This window comes from Phycodurus eques, chromosome 8, assembly GCF_024500275.1.
Source record: "Phycodurus eques isolate BA_2022a chromosome 8, UOR_Pequ_1.1, whole genome shotgun sequence".
In the NCBI taxonomy this organism is placed as follows: domain Eukaryota; kingdom Metazoa; phylum Chordata; class Actinopteri; order Syngnathiformes; family Syngnathidae; genus Phycodurus; species Phycodurus eques.
Window position 1 is genome coordinate 12,909,673 of NC_084532.1, and position 15,885 is coordinate 12,925,557.

Sequence of the window (15,885 nt, forward strand, 5' to 3'; positions counted from 1 at the left end):
GTTACAGTTTAGGGACAGAGCTCAATGTAAGCTAAAAGGCAATTAATCCCACAGTTTCAGTTGTCAACACAGCAAAAATATGTTTTCTTCAAATTCAGTTAAGCTTGTCAGGGGAACCTGAGACCAGATCCATGCTCACCACATTTCCATCACCACCAGAGCTTTTACTACACTTGGTCCTATCTGGGGAAAAACTAAACAGACTCAAGATGGTTAGAAAGAGAGATATTTATTGTCCAACAAAATGATAGCCTTTCATACATTACAGGAGCTGGCAAAAGAAAAACAGTAATAAGTGCCTGAGCAAGTAACCGTGGAATGTCCATTTGATTTTTAGTGTGTACAGGCACAGTAACACTCCACATGATGATTGTTAACTGACCCAAACTACACCTTGACAAGGATGTGGGTGCACAGATGTGAGGAAGGGTGTCCAATGTTTTATTAACGGGAAGGGCTTTTTTCTTTAGCAGAGTGTAAAACAGCAGGCAAAGTTGTTGTGAAAGGAGGAAGACGTGATGAGCTACTGCTAAAGCGCCCCAATCGAAAGAAGGCATTGGCCACTCTGCAGGGGAGCACATATTGTGGGAACCAAAGAAAAAGTGTTTGGCTTTCATTTTGCTGGTCTTAGTCAAGTGATGTCCTTAGTCATCAACTCATCTTGGCTACGGATCAACTTAAGATGGTTTGGGTGAGGAATAGGGAGCAGAAGAAAAGTATCTAGCAACTAGGACAGGAAGTGAAACGCAACAGGGTGGTAGATAGACGGGTCTGTAGGTGGGTTGGCTGGCTGGCACAGGACACTTTAGTATCCAACCTTCCTCAGGTAGAATGCCATATCATGTGCTTGCATGTGGAGTTTCCCTCCATGGACACCTTCTTTCCCCATGACGAAAACCAATGCTGTAGCACAAAAAGGACCAACAAAAAAATGAAATTAATAAAAAAAAAAAACAATAGCAACACAGCATGTTAACCCTTACAATATGATAAAGATGACTTTTTGGGAGGGATTTCTTTGTCTACGAGGAGCAGTCAAAATGTAATGAGCCCAATTGCAGAAACTGCAAAAACTAACAAAAAAAAGTCACTTGTAATAGTAAGATTCATTTGACCCAGGATGGCATCTTGGAAACAATCGTCACATCTGCCTCGGACACAGCCAGTAGGGTATCAAGGGTGTTGACGTGTCGTCCCAATTCTTAGGGCCATTTACCCCTTCATCTTGGCCCTCCAAGCGAAGGGCTAAGGGGAAGGGGTAAGATGAAGGGGTAAGACGAACGGGGAAGGACTTAGGGATAGAATCAGGATTGGCCTGACATCAAAGAACGCTATTATGGCTTCCGTGCATGAGCCAAAGTCCAACCTATCACAGCACGTACCTTTGTCAGATCTGGCTACAGTAATATTGTATGTGGGCCCTCCTCCTGCATCCTTTGTCCGGAGGTCCATCGTCCAATCCCCTTCAACAGTGAAACCATCTCGGAGTACGGAGCATTTTACGTTGCCTAAGGTCAGCCCGTGGATGAAGAAAGATTCACGATCGTTTGACAACAACACGTCAATTTCTTTAGGCTGCAAAAGAAAAATACAAGTTAGTGATTCTGGGTTACAGATAGGTGGTAATTTATATATTTAAAAAAAATAATAATAATAATTAAGGCTGCTCAATTTATGACCGTGCTGACATTTTTAGGTTACAAATTGCATGCAATTAACTGGTTTTGTGCAGGCGTGTAAAATGTGCTCAAGGCCCCTCCCCTGGACTATGAAATGTGTAACATGCATTCCAGGTCGTAGTCTTTATTGGAGAAAATAAGACCGACAGCCATGTGTCAGCAATGTTATTACTTGGGATGCAATGGTACACCTTTGGACCATACCATGTTCCCCCATGGAACATGTTCACTGGCGTGCCCAAAAAAATAGATAAGTGTGTGTGTGTGTGTGTGTGTGTGGGGTGGGAGGTGGGGGGCAATTAAGGTTGCGTAATGCCCCTGGCATGGGGTCAAAGAGAGCCACATCCGCCGATGTATTATAGCCGTTAATTGAATGGGACAAACACTGGTAAGGAACTGCCGTAAGAGCCCACTCACTCAACCTGACTCCAGCTCCCGGTGTCACTCACTAGGCCACACCCGACAAAGGCACACTTCCAACACAAATACTACAGTCTGTAGAGTCATTACACTTTTCGGGGGGGGGAAGGGAATTCTAAGTCGACCACAAAAATTGGTCAAGAAACATTTCTGCCTTGAGGCTATTAAAAATAAATAAATAAATTAACACCTCGTGGAACCATGTTTGGGCACTATGTCACAGGTATCAAAGTCGCGCCCTGGGGGCCAGAGCAGGCCCCGCAACGTTTTTGTGTGGGCCGTGAATGCAAAACGTGTCAACTTCAGGTGTTTTGCTAAAATACCAAAATTGCAGATTGTCTTCACATTTAACAATGTTGGGATATTGCACGCATTGCTTTGCAACCAATTCCTTAAAAAAAATATATTTTTTACACTTGATTTCAAAATTAGTTGTCCAATTTCTTGTGTACATATAATGATAGGCGATCATAATTGTATATGGGTTCCCAGGGGGGATGCTCGATACCACCTTTTTAGACTGTATTTTAGTGAGTGCTCAAGAGTTAAGTACTCGTAATATCAGAGTACCTAGTACTGATGTCACAATGACTCACCAATGTGTCAAACTGCAGTGTAGCGGTAATTTCTGGCGAGGAGGATTTACGCAATGTCAGTTTTTTTTTTTTTTTGGTCTTAATTATCTATGGTTAAGATTGGGCACCTTCCTTCACAAGTACACCGTACCTTGGAATAAGGCCGGTATCAGCCCCATACCGATAACATGGCATCGGTACTTATCCATCCCTAGTTTAACATCATACAGCCCTCCAAGATTAACCATAACTACGATGTGGCCTGTGACAAATGACACCCCTCGTCTCTCTTTACCGCACGGTTGCAGACAGACGAAGCGATGGGCCCGTGGAAAAACATTCCCAAAAATGACAAGAGGTTTTAAAGTGATTTTTAAGACACTAAAGGTTTTAAATGCACACAACGCTGTATAAGTGAGCCAAATCTTAGTGTTTTTCAACCTAAAATGGTAATCGCTTGTCACAATTCCTCACTGCATTGTCTAATGAGCAAAGAACAGCTGGGAGACTTGACTAAGGAACTCTAACCGCTGGACATTCGTGTAAACAGGGCGTTCAAAGTTGCGAGCGGCGTGGAAGCGATGGATGACAGATGGCGAACACAGTTTTACTAAGACTAGGAGGCAGCGCCGGGCGAATTACGCCACAATTTGGGAATGGATTGTGGATGCTTGGGCTAACGAATCTGCTTGGTAAAAGCCAGCATCATTTCTGAGGAGCCGCACGGCAACGAAACTGACTCAGAGTACTAGAGGGAACCTGCCGTGTTTGATTGAGAACTTGCCCAGCTAGTCATTTCGGATACAGATGATGATGACTGATGGATTTGTGGATGAGGATTGATCAAAAAAATAACGTGAGTACATTAAATACTTCAATAAAGTACAACCAAACGTGCTCCCGCTGCCTTTTTAAAAACATTGTTTTAGCGTGCATGCTACCGTATGTTTTAAGCTAGCGTATGCGTTACCATGCCTGCGCCAGATAATACAGTGCGCCTTATGTATGTGTTAAATACAGAAATAGACCCCGTAACGGAGACTGCGCCTTTTAATACGGTGCACCCTATGGTCATGAAAATACGGCAGTGACAGCCCTATATATTATTTTCCCTGCTGCAAACAGCAGAAATCTTCCTGTTATTGACATCCCCTACAAAAATGTTTTTTTAGAATAGCCTATAGATGGCATATGGCAGCAAATAACTACTTGTTAGACAATGCTATAGCCTGTCTGAATTAGATTCCTCCACTCACTTTCCCTGGCACCAAAATGCCATAGGATGCCACCAAAGTGACACTTTGCCAGTGCTCTAGCCCGAGCTCAAAAACAGCAAAAAGGTGCGTTTTTCCACAAGTGATGGCTAAGTTCGCCACCCAAAATAAAAACAAATAATTCCACAAATAGGGGAACTCAACAAGTAGCAAATATGCAGGGGAACACTGTACGAGCTTGCTCATGAAACAAATTCAACTAAGTCAAGGTACCACTATATTCATTTGTGTACATACAGCTATCATGTTCGCTCTCAATGTTGTTGTCACAATTAATTGACGGCTATTTTGATAACCAATTAACCGTTTGATGACATTCAACTTAAAATTGTCCAAAGCCTCCAATTTCAGCCTCAAGAGTAAATAGTCTTAACTTCTGCAGTCCTCCATGAAAGCTGTGATTATCCTGTGTTTAACCAAAAGACGACATTTGCAAACATCCACTTCAGAAACCAATGATCAACATTTTTACCCATTTTCTGAGATGTTACAGACCAAACCCATAATCCATCCATTTTTTTATCGCTTATCTGAGGTCAGGTCGTGGGGGCAGTAGCTTTAACAGGGACGCCCAGACTTCCCTCTCCCCAGCCACTTCATCCAGCTCTTCCGGGGGGGATCCCGAGGTGTTCCCAGGCCAGCTGAAAGACTTAGTCTCTCCAGCGTGTCCTGGGTCGTCCCCGGGGTCTCCTCCCGGTGGGACGTGCCCGGAACACCTCACCAGGGAGGCGTCCGGGAGGCATCCTAATCAAATAATTTACAGGAAAAAACTAAATACTTTATTATATAAATATAGGTTTTAAAATACCACTGCGAAAAATAGTTACTTGCAGCCAAAGTATGAGTAACCGGCAACTTGAATCTGAAGCAGCTTCAGAAATATATTTTGAACTGGTAGCCCTTTCCATTAAATACTACCCAAGAAGTATTGCTGCTTCAGAAAGGTTGGCAAGTACAACACCACTCCTGAATTGTTTATTTGGTTGTATTTAAGCATTCAACAATAATAAACAAACAGCAACGTGCCGTACACAACGTGATCAACAGACTTCCTGTGTCTGTTGCGATAACGACCATAACTACAGATTGATGCCATGGCTTGAAGCCGAACTTGCTATGGCTGGGGTCTTTGTTAAATACAAGTATGGCATTTATTTACGCAAATATGTAAACAGGAACAAAGTCTGATCAGATATTGTTTTCTTGGTAGCTCTTGAAGACGTGTAAAACCAAAGACCTCATAGAAATTAAGTTTTTACAGGTGTTTTGACTCTCTCCTGCTATAAGGTTCCACCATTTACTCACAAGGGAAGGACGTGCTTTGTGTTTTTCTGAATGCTGAGGATGGTAGTAGCACATAACCTATAATGTGTTATTAAATGCATAATCTTAAAACTGTTTCACAATAAGATTAAATACAAATTAAATTTCTCTGATTAGTTGATGAGAACCATCGATTTGAAAAAAACATTCTATAGACTGCCCTACCTGAAAGGCACTTAGACACACATGGTGTGCAGATATTAAAAAATAGGACAATGTGTTTTCAAAGACTGAGCAAATTCTCTTTATTCTTCACAATTAAGTGGATCGTTCTTGGGATAATAGAAAATGGCGGGACACACAGTGACAAATGTTGAGACCCACTGATTTATTAACATTCACAACAAATACTGGCCAAAGAGCATCTTAGGCTTTTTGTAAAACCCCCTGGTATGAAACTGAGCTCACGCAGAACGCTGTCAAATATGTGCATGCACAGATCTTCACTGTTGAACATGCAAAAACAAGAGTCGCCACTCTAGTGAAAGGCCTCGCCCTGCTCGCGTCTACAAGCAGAGGTGCAAAGTCATAGGGCAGAAAAGGCGGAATCCGGGAAGCGGCAGTTCGACCGAGCGTTAGCCTCGGTTTAGCAAGGTGACAGGCTTCCAGGTGGGGCCAAACGTGAGGCCACTCCTACAGCTGCAAGTCAAAACATGTCCTTTCACTCAAGTGTGTGGCAAGAAAAACATCTATTAAAAATAACATTTACGTAAACCTTTGCGTGCTACACGCTCCGGCGCTATTGTTAGCTAGTACTGCTAGGACGCTTTATAAGAGTTATAAGCTTTATAAGTGGTGCCCCGCTGTTAAAAAAAAATCTATCCACAGGGGAAACTATTTGATTTTGGCGTACACGGCGAAGGAAAACAAAAAACGGGGAGTGGAAGCGCCATCTTGGAAGATGTGGCGCGGCTGATTGACACATTTGACAACTTTGCCCAAATGTCGCTTAGAAGCTCGCTGCTTTAAACCAACGACTACTCAGTTACATCTGCCACGCTACTAATGTATACTTTATCCGCAAACCACATACTCGTTAAAAGTCAGCACAAGTTGATACATTCTCCCGGCTTCCGGCAAAGTAAGCGCTAGCTGACGCCACGAAGAGGGAGCTAACTCGCTTCGAAGCTCGCTTCAGTGCCATTTAGCGCAAAACTTGTCAAGTAACCCATTTACGACATGTTACAACAAAACAAGGAGGTTTTAAGACAGCGGGACCGAGCACAGGAAACCATGTGAACGACAGGGTCCGATCAGGCCTGCTCATAAGAAAAGCACACGCCCGGCTGTGCACATTTTCGTATCGAATGAGCCCCGAAAATGGGAGAATGAGCCAACTAACCGTGATGCTGGCAAACTTGCCGCCGCAACATGATGCCCAGACATATTTGTCGTCTTTGTACCCAACAACGGCCGCGTCCTGGCAGGAGCGACCATCGCCCATCAGTGTATCCACGTAGCTTTGCCAGGACATGTTTTCTGAAGATAAAAAGGAAGTCGGGTCAAAAAAGTTAAACAGACGCTTCTCGAGCGACGAAAGAAGCAGGAGAATAGCTGTCAGTGCTTAATGGGTCCAACAAGCAAGCGGAGGGGGTCCTGTGTCTTTTTAGTTGATATGTTAAAAAAATCTGTGCAACAACTCCACTGGTCGGTCCACAAGTAGTACTAGTGGCTGCAGAACTGTAGATGGAAACTATTCGTTCGTTTTGATCAGTTTGACTTTATGCAGCGCCACGACGGATTAGAAATAAAATCAACGTGATTAGAGTGGACACTTTCAGCTTTCATTTAAAAGGCATCCCAATTATACAGTCTTTGAAGTAACACAGTATAACTACTGTACTTAATTAGATTTTTTGTTTTTGTTTTTAGGTATGTTTTACTTCTACTACTTTTCTGACTACGTATGTTTTACTTCTACTACTTTTCTGACTACTTTTTACTTTTACTACCTCCATTTAAAACAGATATCCTCCACAATGACGACACGAGGTAAAAAAGACGGAAATAGAGTGAGTTTTTTTTTTTAATGGAACAGGCCTGGAGGTAATCAGGCTTGGGTGTGATCAGTGAAAATTAACCAAAAATTGTGATTAGCCACAGTTAATTAATGACTTAACAAGGGGGGTAATTACTTTTTCACAAAGGGGCCAGGTAATTTTGAACAGAATCAATAAATCAATGAAATCATCATTTAAAAACAGCTTTTTAAGAGCACTTAGTATACATTTGTCTGATATTTACATTTGATTAACTTAAACATTAAAGTGGGGAAACTATGCAAAAATATAAGTATTTAAGAAGGTGGCCAATACTTTTACACGGCACTTTATGCACCCTTGCACTTTATGCACCCTTGCACTTTGTCTTTAAAAAAAAACATTCTGCCTTATCAAGTGGAAAGGCAGTGTATATTTATACCCTTCAGCATTTTGTCTCAGCATCCCTAAAAACACCACTGTTGATAGTCGTAATTATGCATCCATCCATTTTCCATTCCTCTTACCCTCACGAGGGTAGCGGGCATGCTGGAGCCTATCCCAGCTCTCCTCGGGCAGGAGGCGGGGTAATCCCTGAACTGGTCACCAGCCAATTGCAGGGCACATATAAACAAACAACCATTAGCACTCACATTCACACCTACGGGCAATTTTGTCTTCGATTAACCTACCACGCATGTTTTTGGAATGTGGCAGGAAACCGGAGTACCCGGAGAAAACCCACAGAGGCGTGGGGAGAACATGCAAACTCCACATAGGCAAGTCTGAATTTTAACCCGTGACCTAATAACTGTGAGGCAGATGTGCTAACCAGTCATCCATCATGCCACCAGTAACAATTATGTGTTTTACTATTATTTTGTAATGTTGTCCATCCATCCATCCATTTTCTGTACCGCTTATCCTCACTAGGGTTGCGGGCATGCTGGAGCCTATCCCAGCTATCGTCGGGCGACAGGGGGGTACACCCTGAACTGGTCATCAGCCAATCGTAGGGCACTTAGAAACAAACAACCATTCACACTCCCATTCACACCTACGGAGAGGGGTTGGGAACCTACCTATTGAGAGTCCAATCAACCTACAACGCATGTTTTTGGGATGTGGGAGGAAACCGGAGTACCCGGAGAAAACCCACGCAGGCATGGGAAGAACATGCAAACTCCAAACAGGTGAGGCCGGGATTGGAACCCTGGTCCTCAGAACTGTGAGGCAGATGTGTTAACCAGTCATACACCGTGCCGACTGTAATGTTATCTTTCAACATTATTATTATTATCCATCCATTCATTTTCTACACCGCTGATCCTCACTAGGGTCGCAGGCTTGCTGGAGCCTATCCCAGCTAACTGCGGGCAGGAGCCATGGTACACCCTGAACTGGTTGCCAGCCAACCCCAGGTTATTATTATTATTATTTAATTTGTGGTGCAAAAGATTTCCTTGCTGCTGACTTGATCACGTGAAATGTCTGTGAATACAATGGTGCAATTTGGAAATGCAGCATACACAATGCCCAATAAAAATAAAGTATATTGTTTAGCAGGAACCAGAATATGTCCATCATTGAGCACCAAGAAAAGAAGCACAATTTTTTTTCTAAATCACAGAGGATTCTTTTGAGGTGATTATGAGAGCAACTAAAATGCTTTGTCTTGAAGTATTTTTAAGGAGGGACACGCCTCAGCACCTTGTATGCACATGTTCCATGCTAAATGGAATGGGTCATTCGAATGTGTGCTATAGGTATTATTTCAAGATGTGCAAAACAGGTTTGACAGCAAAACAAATGTATGTCTGTACCTCATAATAATCATCATGGACCCCTAGCTTTCATTACATTACGTTACATGTGACAGTTAACATTAAAAGCACTGTTTATTCAATTTGATGAACGAGTAAGTGACTCCTAACTCCTTCCTCTTCCCTATAAAGCGGTACGGACAATGGATGGATGAATTCCGGGTCAAAGTATGATGAATGCATTTCTAAGAACCTGCGGAAAATCAGCATGGCAAGCCTGAACACCATGAAGACAAAGCCACGCATACTTCACATCCCTAAACGGGCGGTTAACAGTTCAGCTAACAAATACCTCCCCCATGTTCAGACTCGTTGGGGGCAAACATTCTTGAGAGAGAACAGATTCAAACCTCCTGTACTAAAAGCGAAACACTACAAAAGTATTCCAAATTCAGACATAAAGCCAATAATATATATATTTTTTGTAGCTATAATGTTTGTGTTCTTATTTTTGTATGCCCTTTTCACCTATGAGGCTTATTCATTCACTTAGAATGTTGTTTAATAGCGGGCCGCCACCACCATGCACGGTGGTCACCACATTACTTTCCTTGAAGACAAAAAATATAAAAAAAATATTAATAATACAATACAAATTTTTCTCACTCTTTTTCTCACATTTTTCTCAATTTTTCTCACTCTTTATATATACATCCATCCATTGTCAGTGCCACTTATTCTGTTCAGGCTCATGGGGTGCTGGATACTAACCCAGCTGACTTTGGGCGAAAGGCAGACTACATGCTGAAATGGTCAAGTCAGTCACAGGGCACACATAGACACAGACAACCATTTGCACTCACATTCACACCTACGGTCAATTTACAGTCTTCAATCAACCTACCACACATGTTTTTGGGACGTGGGAGGAAACCAGAGCACTCGTAGAAAACCCACGCAGGCACAGGGGGAACATGCAAACTCCACACAGGCGAGGTCGGGATTTGAACCCTGGTCTTCAGAACTGTGAGGCAGATGTGCTAACCAGTCGCACACTGTGCCGCATATATATAATATATATAAATATAAATAAGTCTGGTGTGTATCCCGCCTCTTGCCCAAAGATTGATTTGTGATGATGAATGATGTTACTGAACTGACATTGTTTACATTTTAGGATTTATTTCAAAGTAACTGGTTGAATATGGTGTTCGCAGTTGCATTACAACAAGGTAACCTGTGCCACTGTAATCTAAAATGAACAACAGAGCATTAGTCTTAATTATATATATATATATTTTTAGAGAAGTTAAGAAGTTGTCACGCCCTCCTGGTGCAACTCAGGTGAAGTGCATTAAATATTGAGCAGGAAGAAAGGAAGTGGAAGCACATTGTTCCCCTCAGCTCTTAGCAAATGTCTCCTCTTGACACACGACACCATTGCTCGGACACTCTCCATCCATCCATCCATTCATCCATCCAATTTCTGAGCCGCTTCTCCTCACTAGGGTTGCGGGCGTGCTGGAGCCTATCCCAGCTATCATCGGGCACGAGGCGGGGTACACCCTGAATTGGTTGCCAGCAAATCGCAGGGCACATACAAACAAACAACCATTCGCACTCACGTTCACACTTACGGGCAATTTAGAGTTGTCAATTAACCTACCGTGCAGGTTTTTGAGATGTGGGAGGAAACCGGAGCGCCCGGAGAAAACCCACGCAGGCACGGGGAGAACATGCAAACTCCACACAGGTGTGACCGGGGATTCCGCTTCTCAGAACTGTGAGACAGACGCTCTAACCAGTCGTCCACCGTGCCGCCTTTGCGCTGACACATACAAAGAAAGTCAGTCATGGAGGAAAGAATTTTACACATTTGTTTCCACTGGGCAGAGGTGAAGAGGATAAACATTGTGTCATCTACTCTTTCTGGACCAGACGTGTCGAGTGTCCTATTAGGATTAATCTATTAAAGCAGGGTTTGGCAAACCTTTGTGTTCAAGGGCTGTACAGCAGTGCTCCTCAACTGGTGGGTCGGCACCCAAAAGTGGGTCGCGGACCTAATTTGGGTGGTTCGTGGACAGCTAGTAAGCTAGTAAAACAATTACATGTATTCCTGTTATGATTTTATTTCGGGATAATATAGAGGCGTACTGACTTCCCACATGGAGTAGTAAAGTGATAAGAAATGTTACTTCCTTGTTCTCTAGCCAGTAGTTTATCCCCTAAACAAATACAGTGCAGCTCAGCCTTTGGCTGGCAGATGTCATAGCAAGCAATGTGCCTTTGGCGGGACAGCAAACTCATTTGAAACTCCATTTTAAAAATATGATGTACTGTGCAATGTTTTCAGAGGCTATTTTTAAACAACAACAGCAACAAAAAAAACACAACATCTTCATTCTTAACATATATGAAAGTGGGTCTCGACTTTGTGACAACAGGAAAATGTGGGTTCCAGGGTGACAACAGTTACACTGCTTAAAGTATTAGATTTTTAAAATGGGAAGATAAGCCGACTCGATTTGGAGATAAGATTTTTTTAACGTAAAATGTCAATATTTAATAAAATAATCATTAATTCATTCATTTATAAATTGGATTAATTATAATTTAATTCTAATTAATGAGCCGAGTATTTTATAAAATGATTAAGAAATGTTAAATGCAAATCTAAAATTGCATATTTTATTTGATTCTTTACAATAAATCAACTAAACAGTTATTTCATGAGATGAATGGATAAAAATGTAACCGTGTTACTTTTCCCACTCTCGCAATAAAGACGCCCCGACCATCCTTTTTCTTTGTGTGTTGCAGGCAGCTGGAGCACAATTTAGTCTTTTCAGAGGCCACCCTTAGGCCTACACTGCCCATCTGTGGAACTAATCAACACTTCCATTGATTAAAAGTGTGGATGTCACACAGACATCAACATCTTTAATAGCACGTTATTCCTTACGGACAGAAAGTAAACACATAAACAAGGCGAGTTAGTCTTTTTAAACAAGCTGTGTTATAGATTTGAGTACTGGTGACACAAGAAATAGTTACATGCTTCTTTCTGCTTCCTGTTCCTTTTTGAGTTCAGAGCCCTCTTGATTGTGAGAAACAGGAAATGCAACGGTATCACGTTTGCACATCGTGTTGACATATTTATGGGTGACATCTACATTTGGCAGCAAAGCTCGTTGTTGTTGTCCGACTTTACATCTAGTCCTCCTCACACTGACAGCACTGTATGATAATGTTGAGGCTGGAGAGAAAGCCCGCAGTGTTCCTGGCCTATGAATAGTCATGATTCACCCAGTAGAATGAAGTGAGTTCTTCTCGAGATGGACATTCTTATGGCGTGTTTCTTATCATGCTCTCTCTTAGAGCTTCATTGAGACTTGCTGTTAATTTCTCACTTCCTTTTCGTGTTTCCTGCAGAGGCTATGCTCACAAATTCTTCTTTTTTTTTTTTTTTTTTTTTAACTAGGCGACACCTGCCTGCTCTGGTTTCTTCAACGGATGTGGTAAAAGACAACATATCCTGTCCATGACGTAAGCTTGAGTGCATTTGAGTGTTTAAACAACAAAAGAGAAGAAAAATACTGATTATTAGTCGTGTAAAGTAGGTGTCTTGATCATAATTTGTGACCGCTGTATTCCGAGCTCTGAGGGGATCCTAATATTTGTCTGGTCCGGATAAAGGTAAGAGGATGTCAGAAGCGCAAAAAAATATATCCCCCCAGAGCTCTAATACATAATAGGGAAACCTACATTATGATGTTAAAGTCAGAATGCAAATGCATGCCATGGATGACATTGAGGTCATAAATTCTGATGGGTTGCAGATTTTTAGATGTTAGGTCAGTGTGTATATATATATATATATATATATATATATATATATATATATATATATATAAATCTGTGGCCAACTTGTGACCTGATGAGTCATTCTTTGGTTTATGTCTTCAGCTTTGGAGATGACCTCGTGTCCAAAAGTCAAAGTATTCAGGGCCTGGTTGCTCTCTGGAGCACCACACCCATTATGGAGTCACAAAGAAATACTGTATGTATACCATGCAAGATGCACCCACAGTCCTACCTTACAAAAACCCAGAGCAGGGAAGTCTAAGACTTTGTGCCATTTGCAAGATGATGAAACCTGGCATGCATGTTTTTGGAATGTGGCAGGAAGCCGGAGCCCCGGAGAAACCCACGCAAGCACAGGGAAAACATTCTAATGGCACACAGGAAGGCAGAGTCTGGATTCAAACCCCCAATCTCAGAACTGTGAGATGCCACATATATGCCACATATAATGTAATTATTATTATCAATGCCAAGATTGTATTACCGTAAATCTGATATCTGAAGAAATATCTAAAGGAAAGTATTTACCCATTCACCCAAAAGTGGCATCAAAGGTTTTTTTCAATTCACAGCTCTCTGATACCATCCATCAAAACCGGAGATTATCATAACTACTGTAAAGGCACAATTGTTGATAGCACACTAGATGAACTTCCCAATTTCTTTATTATGCCTGTTTTCTGGTCCCAGGGCTGTAATGCTGCTTAACGTCTGGTGACATCTTGTGGCCGTAATTGTCCATGGCATCTTTTTTTAAAATTTTTTTTTTTTTTTTTTTTTGTGCATGAAAAAAGACAAGAAAGAAAATGTAAGACGGAAGAAAGACCTTTAGGCAGTTCATTTGGGTACTATTAAACTAATTAAGAGAGATATTTTGATAGTTATACCATTTTATCTCCAATTAATGCATGTTTTTGGGATGTGGGAGGAAACCGGAGTGCCTGGAGAAAACCCACGCAGGCACGGGGAGAACATGCAAACTCCACACAGGCGGGGCCGGGGATTAAACCCGGGTCCTCAGACCTGTGAGGCTGACGCTCTAACCAGTCGGCCACCGTGCCGCTATTTATATATTTAAAAAAACAAAAACAAATAAAGTTGTATATGGACATGAATAGAAGTGAAGAATATTCTGGAACAGGGACAGCTCCTGATCCAAAGCCTACTATATCATATTGTATGTCAAACAGGGTGCTGGCAGTGTTGCGGCATGGCCTTGTATGTATACTCTGTGCTCACATTCAGATAAATGCTACTAACGTATAACTGAAAGGCAGGTGCTTCACAGTGCAGACGGATAGTGACACTGAACATACTATGAACCCATGAAGGCTCTTTATGATGAGTATCCCCCTCAAAAAGTAAAAAAAATAAAAACACTAATCACACAAACATGATCAAAACATGATTTTTTTTAATGCAGTGATGTACTTCTGAAATAAATCAAATTGAAACACTGCATCGATCTTTGCTATATTATTAAAAAGCTCCACATATGTGGGAGCGCCAGTAGTTTTAAACAAATTGCAATTACGGAACGGGGGAATGGGACTGGGTGTTGACTGCATTGATTGCATGTCACAGAAGAGGGCTGGCGACAGCTTAAGTGCAATTTGGGTAGTGTTACACGAAAACCATGAGCGGAGAATCCCACAGCTTCTTTCCCCTTGACATTAATGTCTTAAACAATTGACCCATAATTTCTTAGTGACCTTTTTGCAAATGTTATCTCTGTAGTGCCATTACTACTCTACTGTACTACTATATATTCATTGTAGCAGATGCATGATATTTTTCCCGATCAGAATTATTGCACTACTGGACACATGAGGGGCCCTCCCCCACTGTGTAAAAACACGGGTGCCTTCTCGCATCAGTGGCTTTCCTGTGCAATGGCGGATTAATTAGCAGAAATTTTTATTGCAAGGCCAATTTCCAGCTCTCCAGTGTTCAGTTAGCAAGCAAGCTAGGCCTACAAGGTGTTATTTAAATTTACAAATGTTATGTATTTTGTAATTATTCAGGCTTGTCTATCGTGTGAGCCACACGATTAACTTTCCCTGATGTGTTTTTGTTATGAGGACCCGCATACAACACCAAGGGAAGCCATGACTTATTGGATGTATTTTTATTCATTCAAAATTGGCAGCCCTGTTAACAGCATTCTTCTCTGCCGTGTGTCAAATTTGTATTGGTACTTTGGCGGGCTTTACAGATAATTCTGTAGAAAACAAATCTGGGAAAAGCAGAAATACTGATTCAACTCCTTTACTTAAGTAAAAATAACAAAATACAGACTCTGAAATGTACTTAAGTACAAAGCAAAAGTAAAAATTCATTTTTAGTGTCACTGATATAGAATACCTGTTAACTTGTCACAAAAACAACAAAAAACATCTGTTTTTTGTTTTTGATCATTATTACCACACTATTGGTCACTTTAAGGCGGCACGGTGGATGACTTGCTAGCACATCTGCCTCACAGTTCTGAGGACCCGGAGTTTGCATGTTCTTCCCGTGCCTGCGTGGGTTTTCTCCAGGTCCTCCGGTTTCCTCCCCACATTCCAAAAACATGCATGGTAGCTTTATTGAAGACTCTAAATTGCGCGTAGGTGCAAATGGTTGTTTGTTTATGTGTGCCCTGTGATTGGATGGTGACCAGTTCAGGGTGTATCCCGCCTCTCGCTCAGAGTTAGCTGGGATAGGCTCCAGCACACCCGCGACCCTAGTGAGCGTAAGCGGTACGGAGAATGAGTGAATGGTCACTTTAAATTTCTTGATGCCTCTCTGGATCATTTACACAATGGTCATTGTATCAGTATTACCGCACTACAGGTCACCTTTCATTACTTAATGAATTGCTGTACGTAGGTGTTTATGTCCCAACAAAGAATCTTTTAATGCTCGTAAGGTTGGCACAAGACACAACGCATTAGTTACGACCAATTGTAGTTGATAAGATCAACTGATAAATATCTTGCTTCTCCAAATTTGTTGTGCCTGATACT

General features: G+C 41.8%; 1 protein-coding gene across 1 annotated transcript; it reads right to left on the reverse strand.

Moving 5' to 3' along the window:
* Positions 1-210: 210 nt before the first annotated feature.
* On the reverse strand, positions 211-6,952 carry LOC133406716 (profilin-2-like). Its single transcript, XM_061684545.1, has 3 exons — positions 6,614-6,952; positions 1,383-1,575; positions 211-903 (listed from the first exon to the last, which is right to left on the reverse strand). The coding sequence occupies exons 1-3, from the start codon at positions 6,743-6,745 to the stop codon at positions 806-808; spliced, it is 423 nt and encodes a 140-aa protein (XP_061540529.1). The 5' UTR covers positions 6,746-6,952; the 3' UTR covers positions 211-805.
* Between the last annotated feature and the right edge of the window lie 8,933 nt (positions 6,953-15,885).